Source organism: Manacus candei, unplaced genomic scaffold (assembly GCF_025592945.1).
Source record: "Manacus candei isolate 608988 ecotype Guabito, Panama unplaced genomic scaffold, ASM2559294v1 h1tg000005l, whole genome shotgun sequence".
In the NCBI taxonomy this organism is placed as follows: Eukaryota; Metazoa; Chordata; class Aves; order Passeriformes; family Pipridae; genus Manacus; species Manacus candei.
The window spans coordinates 439,373-455,259 of record NW_026138053.1 but is presented as its reverse complement, the minus strand read 5'-3'; the positions used below and the strand labels follow the sequence as shown (position 1 = coordinate 455,259).

At 41.3% G+C, this 15,887-nt stretch overlaps 1 protein-coding gene across 17 annotated transcripts in view; it reads right to left on the bottom strand.

Moving 5' to 3' along the window:
• The window catches only part of PTPRF (protein tyrosine phosphatase receptor type F), a 376,048-nt gene that overhangs the window by 185,339 nt on the left and 174,822 nt on the right, over nucleotides 1-15,887 (bottom strand). For all 17 annotated transcript variants that reach the window (XM_051796949.1, XM_051797006.1, XM_051796940.1 and 14 more), the window contains 2 exons: nucleotides 11,329-11,474; nucleotides 8,458-8,599 (listed from right to left, as the gene is read on the bottom strand). In XM_051796949.1, coding sequence (XP_051652909.1) covers nucleotides 8,458-8,599; nucleotides 11,329-11,474 — 288 coding nt within the window. The remainder of the gene's footprint in view (nucleotides 1-8,457; nucleotides 8,600-11,328; nucleotides 11,475-15,887) is intronic.

The following is a 15,887-nucleotide window of genomic DNA, read 5'->3' as shown; positions in this document are numbered from 1 at the left end:
TAGTTATTACCAAATAAACATTTTTAGAGCCAAATCAGGGCTCACTGACACCTAATCAACTCCACTCTCTTGTTTGCTATTTCTTTATTAGTAGTGCAATAATGGTCCCTATCAATGAGTTCCTTGAACATCAGTTTTGAAATTACGAGATGCATTAACAGCCTTTGCACACAAGGTGGGTCTTAAATTGACAGTGCTGTGGAGATGCTGTAAATAAACAGGAGAGTCGAAAAAATCAAGTAAGAAGAGCCAAATAACCTTAAGTGACAGGAATAATATGAACAAACATAAGAAATAATTAGAATTTTTGCTGTAAGCCTGGCACATACTGCTTGGAAACAAGAGGAGAGGAGACAAACGTGGGTGTGCATTAGAGAAATGCAGAGAAGCTATTCTAGACAGTGATCAACTGAATGAAAAAAGCAACTGTGATCCTAGCATACATCTGACAATTTATTTCCAAAATCCAGAGATTCATCAGTGCTTTTGAAAAGGCCCTTATAAGGCTCCTTGTGTGCACATCTCTAGTTAGGCATTTTCAAAAAAAGTCCCTGAAATCAAATGGGAACAGGTACAGAATAGGACCATTGAGACCAGAAGAGTCAAAAAGAAAGACTGGTAGATCACCTATGAAACTCATTGTTCTGCAAGGCGAGGCTTACTTGGCCACTTTCTGGTAAACTAGGACCAAAACACTCATTGGCCTAACAAACATATCTGCTTTGAGATTTACAATCTTTTACATTATACCTATGCTATTTTTGCCTTTTCTTCCTTGATAACACCTAACACAAAAAGTTTATGGGACACACATCTCCTCTTGCAGCCTTCACTTTGTTGCTCCCATCTCCTGCTGTTTTTAGACTAATGCTCTTTTTAGCCTAAGCCTGAGCCAAGGTTTCCACCCCGGTTTACTGCCTACCCACACCATCAAAATCCCAGTCCTGTCTAAGCTGTCTAGACATGGCTGTGGCCACGGGGATCGGGGCACATGGGAATTGCCAGCCTTTCTGCAGTGACGTGAAAGGTAGCACTGGTGGTTGCTGCCTCCCAGCTGGGACCGATGATCTGTTCCAACGGAGTCAAAACAGATTAGTTTTAAACCACAGACAATTTAATCTAACCCGTCTGATTTCAAACTGGAATACAGATGCAGAAGCAGTCATCTGGTCATTCTTAGTCTCAGTTGGGATATGGTAACCCATGGGGACACCTCCCCAGCCAGACAGGAACCTGCCTGCATGAGCACATCCCTGCCAGAGAGTTAAACTAATCTGCTTGTGCCTCATTTACCTATTGGAACAGGCTGAACGTTTTGACAGCGGAACAGCAGTAGAACAGCCTGACACACTTTCCAAGACAATCTCCCAGGAAGCTGTAAGGTAACACAGAGTGAGAAGCAACCTGTCTCTACACCCTGAGCCCAAGAAAAGAGAGAAGATAATGCCCAGGACTCAATTATTAATTTTTGTAACAGACAGAAGATAACAGTAGGTCGCCACAAGGCTCTGAACGAACTTCCTCGTTTCTGAATATCTTCAAGAGGGATTTCAGAAATGGAGCAAACAGAATAGAGACAACTGCTATTGGTAAAAAAATTCTTAGTTGAACGTGATTTCCAGTACCAAAGTCAGCATTTATAAACTGTTAAATAAACTTGGAATAAATCAATTGCGTGAGGCAAGGAGCTCTGAGAAGTCTTTTAACAGGCTATAACTGCACACTTAATACTACAACTGCACACTTAGAACTTCAGGCTACTTGGCAATACGAAACCTGTGTTTGAGCTTTTGCAGAGTTCTGTAGAATATACTTCCTTCTTGTTTGTTTTGACACTTAAAGTTCACTTGTTTCTATCTGGGCAGTCCTTCCTGAATCACGGGTGCTGCTTTTGGGCACTGCAATATCATTGATACTTTGCTGATAAGAATGTGACAACATCCCACCCCGTTACAGATGTAATCTCACAGGACCTCATTTGGGAGGTAATATGCAGAAACAGCCATTTACTGTAAAAGAAGAACGTGCTCAAGATTGGGAGGTCAGTAGTTTTTCAGACACAAGGTTTTATGGGAGTGCACAGCTCCAAAGGGTTCAGCTTGGCATTAACTCTGTGATATTTCATATAAAACTTTTCAAAGGTTTTATTTCTTGCTTCATAAACTTGTGGAATGAACCTAGATGTTAACCTTAGTGCATGGCAGTCTTCTGAGGGAACTTGATACCATGGACACATTCATGGTTATGTGCCATTAGTTAATCATTTAAACAGAGATAAGAAATGGAAATTATGGCATTTGGGCCTGATACATTCTAAAGATCTGCTGACTCTCCTGTTTGAAGGAGAGACCAACAACAGTTTAAAACTTTTCTTCACCTGAGAAAATTACTTCTCTGTCTTACGCTCACAGTCAAGAAAATACTGTTACATATTATAAAAAATAAGAGCAAGACTAATGTTCTTATTGAATCCAATCTTTGAAAGCAAATAGATATCATGAAGAGAACCGGGAATTTCACACCTGGATTAAGATGATAGGTGCTCTGTGTTATGGCATTTCCCTAAGCAGTGAAGCACGTGGAGACTCAACTGTGCTGGAGCTCTTGGCAGTGCAATGGTTACAGAGGTCCATTAACTGCCTGCCTCCTCCAGAAAGGATTTTGATTGCTTGAGTAGAGAGCTAAGAACAGGAGTAGGACCTCTGCAGTAGGACCACAGCAGTCTTTCTTCCCAGAAGAGACTAAAGGAAATTGGAACACTTAATTAACATGAAACATGCAGAGAAAAGACCTGTCCTCTCTTGACCAGAGACATGAAGAGAACAGTACCAATCTCAGGAGCAGCAGGGTACAGGAAGCCTTAATTTATTTACACAATCAGAAGGAGCACATGCAAATAGATTCAATTTCCATTCTATAATTGTTTCAGTTTTATAACACATAGCTAGAAATTCTTCTTGGCAAAATGATGCAAATGCAATGAAAACAAACATGAGCCAAAGTACAGTGATCCAACTGATCCTTTTGTAACTAACCAAACATTAACAAGGATTAAACATAGCTAACTTCTGTTTACTATTCCAATGACAAAAATCACTTTTAGATGAATGTTTACAAAAAGGGCATATTGGTTCAGGCCTTCTGAGATCTAGTTCTCTGCAGAAATCATTTGTAACAGTCAAATGTTTACCATTTACAGCATTTCAAACAGGGTAACCCCAGGAACTGGAAATCAACTGGCAGATGGTGAAAGAAATTAAGCTCATGACATGGTTCAGTAAGCAGCAAATTACGATAAGGTAGAAATGCTTCCCACCCCGGGACAGCTGCTGCACTCAGGAACTTTCTAGGTGTGCTGGTTTTGGCTGGGATGGACTTCATTTTCTTCATAGTAGCTTGTAGGGGGCTATGTTTTGGATTTGAGCTGAGCACAGTGTCAATAACACGGGGATGTTTCAGGGTGAGCAGGGCTTGCACAGCGTCAAGGCCTTTTCTGCTTCTCACATCACCCCACAGCGAGTGGGCTGGGGGTGCACAAGGAGTTGGGAGGGGACACAGCCAGGACGGGTGACCAAAGGGACATCCCCTGCCATACAACACCAAGCTCAGCACGTAAACCTGGTGGAGGAGAAGGAAGGAGGGACCACACACATTCGGAGTGATGGCATTCATCTTCCAAAGCAACTGTTACGTGTGATGGGGTCCTGTTTTCCTGCAAGTGCTTGCCTGTGGGAAGTGGTGAAGGAATTCCCTGTTTAGTTTGGCTGGCATGTGTGGCATTTGTTTCATCTGTCTCTCAATACACAAATTTTCTCACTTTTACCCTTCCAATTCTCTCCCCCATCCCACCAAAGGGGGAGGGTACGAGCAGCTGCTGGCTGGAGTCAAACTAGGACAGTCCTTTTTGGTGCCCAACGTGGGGTTCAAAGGGTTCAAGGTAATGACAGACTTGACTGAAATGTGCTAAATCGAATTTATACCTGCTATTGCTATTTAGCTATTAATTGGCAGGCTCCTGTGCTTGCCATGGAGCTTGCTTGCCTTACTGTATATTAGAGTCTGGTGCTCATTAGAGGTTGCTTTTTGCTTTCACTGCTTGCTGCGCTGGTTATCCTCTCACTCTGCCATGCCTGGGAACATTTGGTAACAGCCCTGGTGATGTACCTGGGCTGGCAGATGGCCAAGGCATCACTGCTGTTCCTGTGCTGCTGCACTGGAGGAGCTGTGGCCTGGGGATGAGTCCAGGCAGGGACAAGACACCCCCATGGACAAGTCCGTGCCAGAGCAGGTACATCTGGAAGCATCTGTGGCCATGGATCTGTCTGTGCCACAGCAGGTACATCTCTGAAGGGGTTGTGGCCCAGGGTTCCCTTCAGGGTAACACTCCAAAACTTCCCCAACTTCCGTCAGCACAAAGCCAGCCAGGAGAATTTAACTTCCCAGGTTACCTTGAGAAACCCACTGTGCAAGCAACCCTTTTCTGGCTCCTCTGTCTGTCCTCTTTACCAGAAGCTGCTCTCCTGTGGAGCCTGGCAGCACTCTCCAGGCAGATAACTACACACCACATGATTAGGAGTCTGGGATAGAGGCATAGGGGATTTGCATAGATCTAGAATGGAAATTGGAGATGGTATTTTCATTTTCATTTAACCTACTTAAAAACAAAGGGAAATGAAACTGAATATATTCAGTACCACTTGGATATGACTGTATGCTCTGGATTACAGGGGAGTGAAAAAAGACTTCTTTTAAAGCATTAAAGGACCAGTTGCAATTAAACAATTACCCAGTTCTTGAAATCGAAACTGAATGTCCAAGTTGGAAAGCCCTGGGAGAAGGGACTCGTACTTTGTATTTGAGCCTCCTTTCTTTCCCCCAAAAAAATTAAAAAAAAAAAAAAAAAAAAAAAAAAAAAAAAATCTATATACTTCTGCCTGCCCTTTGAAGACTCTTTTTTTTCCACTACTTTTCCTTATCTTCCTGTTGGGTGGAGACTGCTGGAAACCAGAGACAGAAGGCACTCTTTGCTGTACAGGCAACTAGAGACAAACTGTTACCATCATCTTTCCCAACACAGCTGCAGTGCTGAACATGGAAGGAGTCTTGTGGAAGAACACCACACAGACACTCCTGCAATCAGCCTGCTGCTACGTTCTTGCATCCTTCCTACTCACATTTCATATAACCTCCCTACTTAAAAAGCTCTGTAATTCTCAACATTACCACTGAATAATATATTTATTAATTTGTTAGTGCCACTAACTGTCCCCAAGGCTTTTCTTGAGAATGTGTGTCAGCTTATTGATTCTAGCCCTCCCCGCCCTGCAATGCTTTCCTCCTCTGCCAGGCAGGAACATACTTCTGTGCTGCTTCAGGTCGTAATTGGAAAAAAAGATAGAAATGTTCAATATGACTCATACATAATTCAGCTTATCAGCTACCCAGGAGAAATGAGAAGAGAAGGTATACGCACGTCTATTTCTTCTACTATCAACAGGAGAAATAATTTCCAGTTCTATTAAGTATACGTAGTTTGGTCACAACAGAATCTGCAGTTAGAAGGGAAAAATAAGAGACAAGCAAAGAATGAAAGGGTAGGAGGGGACTGAACTGTTAAAAGAGATTCACTTATGTGAGAATTCCTGATTCCTCCAGGAGACTGGACTCATGCTTCTCTCTTAATATTCAGCATGGAATAAGTTGGCAATTAGAAAGGATTATGTGCCTCTGATCTGTGAAACATCGCTGAAATCTAAATAAAATAAAGCTCCAGATTAGTTAGCCACAAAGACATCTAATAACAGCCTGCTAAACCCTGACTGTGACTTCTGGATTTAATGTTAAGGCCTATGTTCTCAAGAGCAAATTGTGAAGAAGCATTAAAACTTATAAAGGATTTTTAATGTAAAAATCGATACATGCTGTGTATTTAGCAGCATGTAACCATGAGGACGTCTATGATAGAGCTTTGTCATGCACCAGGGACCACTGCATTAGTCAAATTCTTGAAAGGAAGTGCAGAACGTCTGTATCATTCAAACTGCCACCTGAGACCAATTACAGAAATTATTTTAACCCCAGAAGCGGAGGAAAAATCCAATCCTAGCTGACAGTCTTGAGAGTATCAAGGGTTCCACATGACATGCATCATGTTCAAACACCTCTACAAAATTTATGTTAGGAAAGTGATGGCATAACAGAGAGTTTGGGCACTTACCACTGTTTTTTGGAAGCCATTGAGACTAAACATAACCACAACCAGGGCACCAAGTTGCAATGCCCATTTTGCCAACATGCAAGCAAAGGAATATTAATAATAATAAAAAATCCCCATATTCACAAAATGCAGAAACAGCATAATCTATGGCAGACAACACAGAATAAGATAACATGACTGCCCACAGAAAGTCTCAGAAAAGAGAAATATAATGCACTTTTTCTTAAATGAAGATACATCATAACAGAACTCATCTTCTTTGTCAGTTAAGCCAACATAAAAGGCACATGTAGCGCTTCATCCTCTCCATCAATCTCAAAACTCTATATGCATGAGCACATACAAACTGTTAGACAGCAAATGTTTCTTAATTTTGCCCATTACAAGAGTGCCCAGCAAGGGTCGATACTCTTCAGTTAAGAGTGGAAAACACAGCCCCTCAGCTTGCAGACCATTTTTGACCTTATGGGATCACGTTCAACCAGCATTACTCCCAATTAAAGGAATTTGCCAATCAGAAAAGCAGGCTCTGTGTGGCTGACTGCTGGTGACTTTTGCTCTTGTGGCTCTTAAATTGTATGCCCACGTGCCTTTTCCTGTGTCTGGTGCTTCCTAACATTCCCTATTTATGTGGTGGTCCGCGAGTTTCACCTCATCAGGAAATCAGCAGGAGCACTGTGGAGCTAAGAAATACTGTTGTGCTCCTTTATGCAATGCATGTCCCTGTGGGCCTTTGAACATTTAACACAGAGCAAATAAATTATTAGCGTGTGTGTGCATGTGCATACATATCCAAGATACATAAAGGCAACTGCAACCAAAGGAAACAGGAATGTACTTGGAACAGTTGGGTATTCAAGTATCTAGTATCACAAAAATCCAGTTGCAAGACGCATTTAAATGCAGATCTGCACGTAAACTGCTGAAAGAGCTCCACAGAGCTTTCTGCACTCACATACACGACTGCAAAGGCAAGAGGTAACAAAAAGGACCTGATTTTTGTCTCCCAATAATTTTCAAGTCTATAGCACCTGTTATCCTATTCTTAATAATACTATTACTGAAGAGCAAGCTGATCTTTAAGATGCCCCACCTCCAGAAACAAGATACAGAATCACATCAAGTATTGAATGATTTCTGTGATTCCCATCACCACGGTGCCTCAGCACATTACAGCTGTTTAATGTATTCTTTGTCACAGAGCAGAGAGGAAAATATGATTACCCCTGTGCTATAAATGGGGGTGGGAGAACAAGGAACAATAGGTAACTTGTCATGTATGGTTGGCACACTCACCACTGGTATAACCAGTCTCCTCTGGTTCAAAAATCCTAAAACAATGAACAGTCCAGGTTTTTCATTCCTTAGAAGTTTTTACATCAATGCACGAACATTAAGCAATTTGCCTAAGCCTTTTCCTGCTTGTCTTAGTAAATGCAAGGGGGAAAAATCCCTTCAGCCAAATGCCCCGGATTTGTAACACCTCAGTACATTTACAAAATCCTATATATAAACAAATGATAGCACACACTGATGTGCTGAAAAAAACCCACATTTCCTTAGGAGCAGACAATGATTCTGACATTTAAATACACACACAAAAAAAATCAACTGATCACTAGCTCTTTTATATCTAATAAACTGTTCTACCACAAAACATTTCATTTAGCAGAAACAACACAGCAAGCAAAATAAAACTTGCTCATATAGCAGACAAGGATGAAAATCTATTCTGTAAAAGGAGAATTACAAGTTGTGAGTACACTGGAAAAAAAAACCCTCTCAGCTCAAATTCACATCAAATTCAAAACCTGAAGAGTATCTGAAAATCTATTCAAGAAATGTGCCGATTTAGTCCAGAAGGTGCAGAAACATAGATTAAGTTTCTGATTATCAAATACAATACTTAGATACCCTAAAAATGGGCATTCTATCTAAGTAAACTGATGAGGGAAGTATACAAATGTCTCTATGGATAGCCCTCCAAGTCAGAAATGACACACCTCAATCAGAGAACAAAAGCACTTTAAAGAAAGTTCACAATCTGCAATCCTTTCATGACTATCTCAAAAATGAGGTTCTTATCACTAGGAGAAATTATAGCAAACGATGCAGGAAGAACACAGCTTTCCCAAACCAAAGCTAGAATATCACCATGCCATTTAAAAACACCACATCAACATGTAGCTGCCAAAACCATGTCTCCTGCCACCTAAGGCACGCAAGGATTTCCCCCTTACCTTCTAACACTGTTAATTTGGCACTGGTGTTTATCTCCCCGACGCTGTTGGTGGCTGTGCACTCGTAGATGGCTTCATCTCGATGAACACGCAGGGGCTGTATCCGCAAAACCGATCCCGATCCGTCATCGAACTCGATAACCTTTGGAAATTAAAAGAAAGCACTTCTTTACTGGTATCTTATGCAACAAACACTGGAAGTCAAAAACAACGCAGAGGCTGAAAAACAAAAACCAAACCAAAACAAGCCCTGTAAGTATTAAAATTACCGTGCGATTAGTCAAGTGTTTCAAGTCCAGAAACACAAAAATTTCAGCGTCAAGAACATATGTGCCCTCTGAGGAGGCCAGAACAAATGAAGATCCAATGAGGTTCTTTATGGATCAATTAAGGTTGACAAATTATCAGCCTGGTAATAAAGATGTGGATCTGATGATTTAAAACATCTGAGCCATATTTGCACTAATGGTTTTACTAATCACACTGATCACAATTTAGTGCCAACTTTCACCTTGATGGAAGAGCAGAGTGATATACTCCTGTGGGATTGCCAGGAAAACTGTAACCAAACTTGAATAAAACCTTGAGTACCTACAGCGCATGCTAACTCCAGCAGACAGTGAGGGGTTTTAATGTCCTTCAGCATCAGGTACTTTGCAACTCCAGCATAATCAACAGTGATGTAATTACACTTTCTTCCCCAGCATAATAAATTAAGTCCTTAATAAATCATTGCCTTTCCATCCATCCTGCTAAGCTGTTACATGAATTACTCAGACTTATACATGGAATAAAGAGATATTTTTTAGTTTGCAGCTGGATCAGTATGTTATTCCTTAACAGTAAGGCTGTGAAGGCACAGCCTCAGGCCATTGTTACTGCCAAACTCACCCTTCTCCTATTGCTAAGCACGGCAGAAGTTGGTGACAGCATGAGGGAAAGGTACAACCTCTCCTCCTGTCCCTTGGGAATGGAGGGGAAGATGGAGGAAACCAAGCAACACCTCGTTCCAGACACGCAGGTCAGCCCAGGACCTGCATTACCCCCGTGCAAAACTTTTACCCTCTTTTCAAAAGCCTGTTCAGGAGTTCTTCCCACAGCATAAAGATCAAATGAATGAGAACAGGAAGGAGAAAAACAATGTGCACCACAAGACTCTGCAGTGACAGGAGAAATAGGAAGAAATCAAAAGGTAACCAAGACCACCAAAAAATCTGTTATTCCTCACACCAGAAGGAATAGTCCTTCTGTTTCAAGTAACAGAAACAGCTTGCAGAAACCCCTAATATGGGGTCAAGTAAAGAAAGACAGAGAAATATGATTAGCACCATAATACATCTTAAGGAATTATTTTTTTTTTAAATACTCATTTTAAAATTAAATATGAAACTGTGACAAAACCCTAAACCTTTACAAAGGATAGGGATACTGCAAAATTTTGAAACAAGACAAATTCAGCTACAGAGATTAATTCACTTCAGTGATAAGGACTAAAAAGCTAAGGACTAAAAAGCTAAGAGATGAAACAGCAGAAAAGCTCTTTTGCCCTTACTATCCTTTGAACAAACACTGTGGGATAGGAATGGAGCTACAACTACTAAGGACCAGACAGACATTAAGGCCAAAATGCTGCTCATTTGCTAACGATGGATACATCTTCTGTGTCACAACTTAGCATGTGTACTTGGATTTCAGGGGGGTTTTTCATTTAAACTAAATTCCAATTTTTCCCCAATTAAGACTAGCTCAATAATGATGTAAAATTCATAATTATCTAGCAAAACAAAGAAAGATATTATTCACTATCTCCTGACATAATAAAAATGCCTCGATTATGTATCAAAACTGATGTGAACAAAGGCATGGAATTGCTCATATAAATGCATATAGTATGGCACAGCCCTCTGGTCAGCCACAATAAGCACCAAATTCACTATAAAGGTTATAGCTACTTACAAATTAGAATGTTTAAATATTTACTATACAACAAAACTTAACCGTTACCAGGGAGAAATAACAATGTAAAACAAGATTAAAATTGATTACTTTAATCAAGGTTTTCTGCTCACATACGAAATCATGATTAAAACTGGTGACTTGAATCAATCCATTCTGGGCAGCAAAGTCATCTTATGCTCCAGTCAGAAAAGCAAAAACATCAAAGACAGGGGATTAGAGGAAAGGCCACAGAATTGCCAAAGGGTCACATTTCCAAGGGCAGTTTTAGAGAAAAGAGCCCAACACCAAGAAAGGGAAGTGGAGAAAAAGGTGGAGAAAGTCAGTGAAAATGTATTTGCTATTTAAAATAGGAACCAAATTGGACCCTTTTTCAAAGACATTTCTGATACTTGCTCTTCTCCCTTCCTTTCTCTCATGCTTTAGTTCACAGGGAAGTCAATTCACCCTTCAGGATGACTTCAGTGTGCCCCTTTCAAGCTCATTTGTGGGAGGGATGGCCACTGCTTAGAAAGCCATCCAGCAGCGTTTTGGCATCCCACTTTTGAATTCCACTGGGAACAGCAGGTCAGAGAGGTGCCTTATACATTTTCACAACGAAAACTGAAAATTACTTCTAGATCCAGCTCTTATCTGCCATCCAATTCCGTGTGAGCCCCAGTCTCCCCTCTGAAGAAGGATGTCCTATGTGTGTGCTTCCAGCATCATGCTCAAAGGACACCACCTGCTCTACAGATTGCATTGCTGCAGGGAAGGAAACGTACCTTACTCTAAAGCTCTAGGGTTCTGTATTGTAGTGACAGAGAGATACCTAAGCTGAAGTGATTATTATGTAATTAAGACCCGCAAGGATTAGACTGATTACCGAAATTTTGGTTTTGGGATTTTTTTTTTTTTTTTTTTAATTGTAATTACCTCAAACCGCTGAGAACTGACTTTCTTCCCCTTCTTCATCCATGTGATACGAGGTTTGGGCTCTCCTGTTGCCTGACACACAAAAGAGGCCACTCCTCCAGAAATCCCAATCTGATCTTCAGGAGCTTTCATAAACGTTGGCTTGCCTGGAAAAATAACCAAATCACCCCCATGAGGACATAACATCAGATAAGCAAGGAATGTGTCATGTTAATCTAAATTGTAAGATAATTGGTGCTCCTACTGCAAATCCAGGTTGAATGGCCTTGGCCACACAAATTCAGTGCAGGTTGCAACGTGACAAGCAGAGTTTCTGCTTGAGTACCTTTTTTTCCTGAAATGAATAAAGTCCATCTGGCTTGCCTATAAATGAGGGCAATAGAAGTCTCCCCCCAGCCCCCTGGGCATTCCTTCAGGTATATGACAATTTGGAACCATTTTTACGGTTTATTTTTTTAATAAATGGATTTTGCAGGTTTATATCATGGTCATAGCACTGGAAATTACAGAACAGCTGACACACCAAACCTATGAAATGTACCATACCTTGACATTAGTTTTACTGAAAGCTGTTATGACGTTCATAAAAATTAACAGATACAGTTTTTAAGTATACAAATGACAACCTTTAGTTTAATTTTAAATGTGGACTGACATAAAAATCCTACAGCCTAAGTATCTGGAAACCTGCAGAGCTGGCCTATGCTTGCTAAGAAACTAATCACTAGAAGTGAAAGTCAGCAAAGAAACCAAAGTGACATTCAAACTTGAAAGACTAAGCAAAAATGAAAAAAAAAAAAAAGTATTATGTAACATTTTAATAATCGATAAAAAATGCATGAAAATACAGTTGTGTCTTCTGGATTTACATGACAGATTCAGATGGCTAAAACTATGCATCCGGGTTGAATGGTTGTATTTTATTTCTGCACTCACTATATAAAATTTTGCACTAAGTGATCCAAGGACCTTTCTGAAATACTGCTTTGTCCGAGTGAGAAGCATTTGATGATCCCGTATCCCTGTGAAGAGCTAAAACATTTAACTCCAGAGAGGGAGTTAATGGAGTCCACCCATGATGTCATTCCATGCACAGGTCACACTGTGGCCACATTCAAATACAATTCTGATCAACCACTTCAAAGATCAACCTGACCTATAAACACGTCAGAGACAGCTACTGGCATGTGGGAAGGAGCATGAGTGAGAGAAGAAACCTGTTCAACTCCCAAGACAACGCACCAGTGACCTCAGCAGAGCTGTTGGTGGCTTCACACCTTCACATTCTGGACACATCCACGAGTGTGTCCTTGAGGGAGAGTAGGATGACATCTGTCAGCCCAGGGGCTTTAAACTCTTGACAAACCGAGGACCGAGTTTCCCTGATCTAGGAAGGATACAAATCCAGCAATCCCAAAGAAAGACAGCCTTTAAACACATTCTCCTAATGTATGAGAGATTTCAATGCAATGCAGTTGCCAGTTACAGCTGAGCCAGTCAGACAGAAGCAGCTACTGAAGAGGGCAGGGGCCATGCTCTGCTCCTTACTCCCCTCCCTGTCTCCAGACACTGGCACCCAAACCCCTACAAGGAGCTCCAGGGTCACCAAAGCCTCTGTGGAGCACATCTGGGCCCCTAATGTGGCAGAAAGATGCCTTTTTCTTCTTTTCCAAGCAGGGCAGGGAGCGCAGTGGTTGAGGGAAGGATTAGGCAGAGCTTTGGGAGCACTGGAAGATGATACCTCTCCCTTAGCAGCTGTGGAGCAATATCCCAGATCTGGCCTCACCACAGAAATTCCTCACAAAAGTGTACTGAATTTTGCCATCCTTGGTGAAGGGAGCTCCAGGACTGCACTCAAAATCCAGAAAATGCCTTTTAAGACATGATGGCTGCTGTCTGAAGGCTTTGGCACATTGTCCTGACATGGACAGCAAGCAGTTATTAAGTGTGCTTGCTTAACTGATGCTGATTTCACATATTTACTCATCTATAATCATATCTATTTCTACTTAGTTTGTATTTACATATATCTGTGTTTATTCGCCTCTCATCTGTTCCAGTGAAATGTTAATTTACCATTCAGGCTGCTAGTGATGGCAGTGTGATTGACTGTTTAGCTATGCACTGTGCTGAGCTGATGTCTTGTATTGCAGCTGATTTGGTTTTTTGATTTTCTGTTATTTACTTTGATCTTAGTGTAGTTTAGTGTAATTTTTTCAAATGGCAAATACAGCAGAATCCAAAAACTTTTGTCCTTGAAGAATGCAATGCAATTAGACCTCTGCCTGTATATTTACTCCTCGGCTCGTACACTGAGGACTTACTTTACTTTTGTACATTAAAAAAAAAAAATCAATACTATTAAAAACCAGAACAAAAGGAAACTGGATGTTCACCTGCAGTAAAACCTAAAAAACCTGCTGCCTTGAATTTACATTGTTGCAATGAATCTTTTTCCCCTGCACATTTAATTGAGCAACACCGGTTTCTGGAAACCATCTAAATCCTTCGAGACTGGTCACAGAAGTATACATATATATATATAAAACAAATTCTCAGTCTGGGAAAGGGTATTTCTACAAAGCCATTTTAAACATTTGTATGCCCTGAAGTTTTGAAATGGAAGGAAGGTACTAATTAAGCAAACCTATAATCCTGAGCCCTGGCCCCAGGACAATAGAGTCAGGCATGGGCATACATATCTTTATACTGATTGGTAACTGTTACAGCAAATCCCAAAACTTATCTCAGTGAGAGCTAACAGAAGTGTGACAGACCATCCACTAAACTCGTGGTGTCTGTAAAAAATGCATGTTAAGTGGACTAGACATCCTCCACATCTCCCCTCCAACCAACAACTCTGTAACTACTGCTTGGAGGAAGCTGCCTTGGTATATAACACTAGTTACCTCTAAGGGGCAACACCAAAGATAGGGTCAGGTCATGGTACAAGCTGTCCTTTTTGGTTTGTTTTGCGTGTTTGCAGTCTTAGGGTAGCCCTAGAAAAACAATCAAGAAAAATTAGGATGTACTGAAAATACAGAAGTAACCTATGTGTCATCTTTTCCCTCTCCTTAAATTCAAAGTAACCAGAGTTTCCACAGAGGGTTATGGATGTACCAACTGTTTGTTGCTACAAATAAATACAAGGAACTGAAGTGTCTTTTGCAGTGAAATCCTGTCCTGTCATCATTTCCCTGATGACCTATGGACCAAAGCTGAGGATTTTCTGTTGAAAGTTTAAAAAAAAAAGAAAAAAAAAGAAAAAAGGAGAGGGAAAAAAAGAGTGATTATATTTCGGAGACAAATCTGTGAAATATCAGCCCGAGAGAGAACCTCCCGAGCAAGCCTTGGATGACAGCAGGGAGAGGTGCTGGATGGCTGGGTGCCCATCACACCCACCTTCACTGACTCCACTGCGTGGAGTAACAACTAGAGACTGGCATAGTTCCCACAAGTCCAAACTACTCCAGCCCTTCTCTCCCTAGCCTCTCTGCTCAGTGACAGATCCCTGGAGCACATTCAGTCCTCACGCTCTAAACTAATTCTTGCTCCTCACTTCACAACCAAGTTCCTACTACACCAGGAGGGGAAGCCACTCTCTCATCGTTTCCATTCACTCACAAGCTTAAGGCAGGAGACTGAGAAAACTTTCAACTTCTTGGCTGGAATTTTCCCTGTTCAGTCTTTGCTCAAAACTAAATAATTCCAGAGAGCTTATGGGAACAACACAGTTCTGAGGAGGAAGACGGTAAAAAATAAGAGTATTTTCTTTTTATTGTAAGACACTGGCTTCGTCTTGTTTGGCTGGGGGCGTAAAAATAACAACTTGCTCAGACATGGTCTCCATTGAGAAATTAAAAAAAAAACCTTCAGAAGAAAAGGACTTTCCTTTCACAGTTGGTAGTGTTGAAAAAGCCACTTGCCGAGCAAGCACAGATTCCCAGATAATCCTATAAAGTGAATCACGAGTAGGGCCTCGTGGCGTGGAAGAGATGCTAGCAGAGATTTAGCCACACACGAGACTACTTCAGCATGCTGGAAAACAACAGAAAACTCATGCAGAGTCCTGAGCTGGGCGTGTGACGCTTTCAAAAGGAACGCTCCTTTAAATCATATTTTAAAAGGTCTGCGACAACCTGGGCACAGAAAGCCCAGAGACAGTTAGGGAAGCACTAACCATGATGGCTGATGCCTGCCCTGCCCAGCAAAAGCAAGTGTGAGGGGTTTGGGAGGGGAACCCGAAGCCCTCAAAGACAGAACCTCAGGCCTCCTGGAGAGCCCCTGACAGCCTTTCTGTCGGGCAGCTCAGAGCAAGGGCACGGCCAGCCATGAAGATGCCTCTCTCACCTGTATTTTACATACAAAAACCACTGTTGCTCTCTGCTATTCTAGACAGTTTGCTTACGAAACAATTCTTATAAATCAGAAAACCGTCTCGGCGTCCATTTTAAAATTTGCCCCTACCAAACATCCACAGCAGAACAGTAACATTTCAGTTCTCTTTTTCAGGTTTTCCTTTCTTTACCAGAGCAGTTCAAAGTCACTTCATCACATGT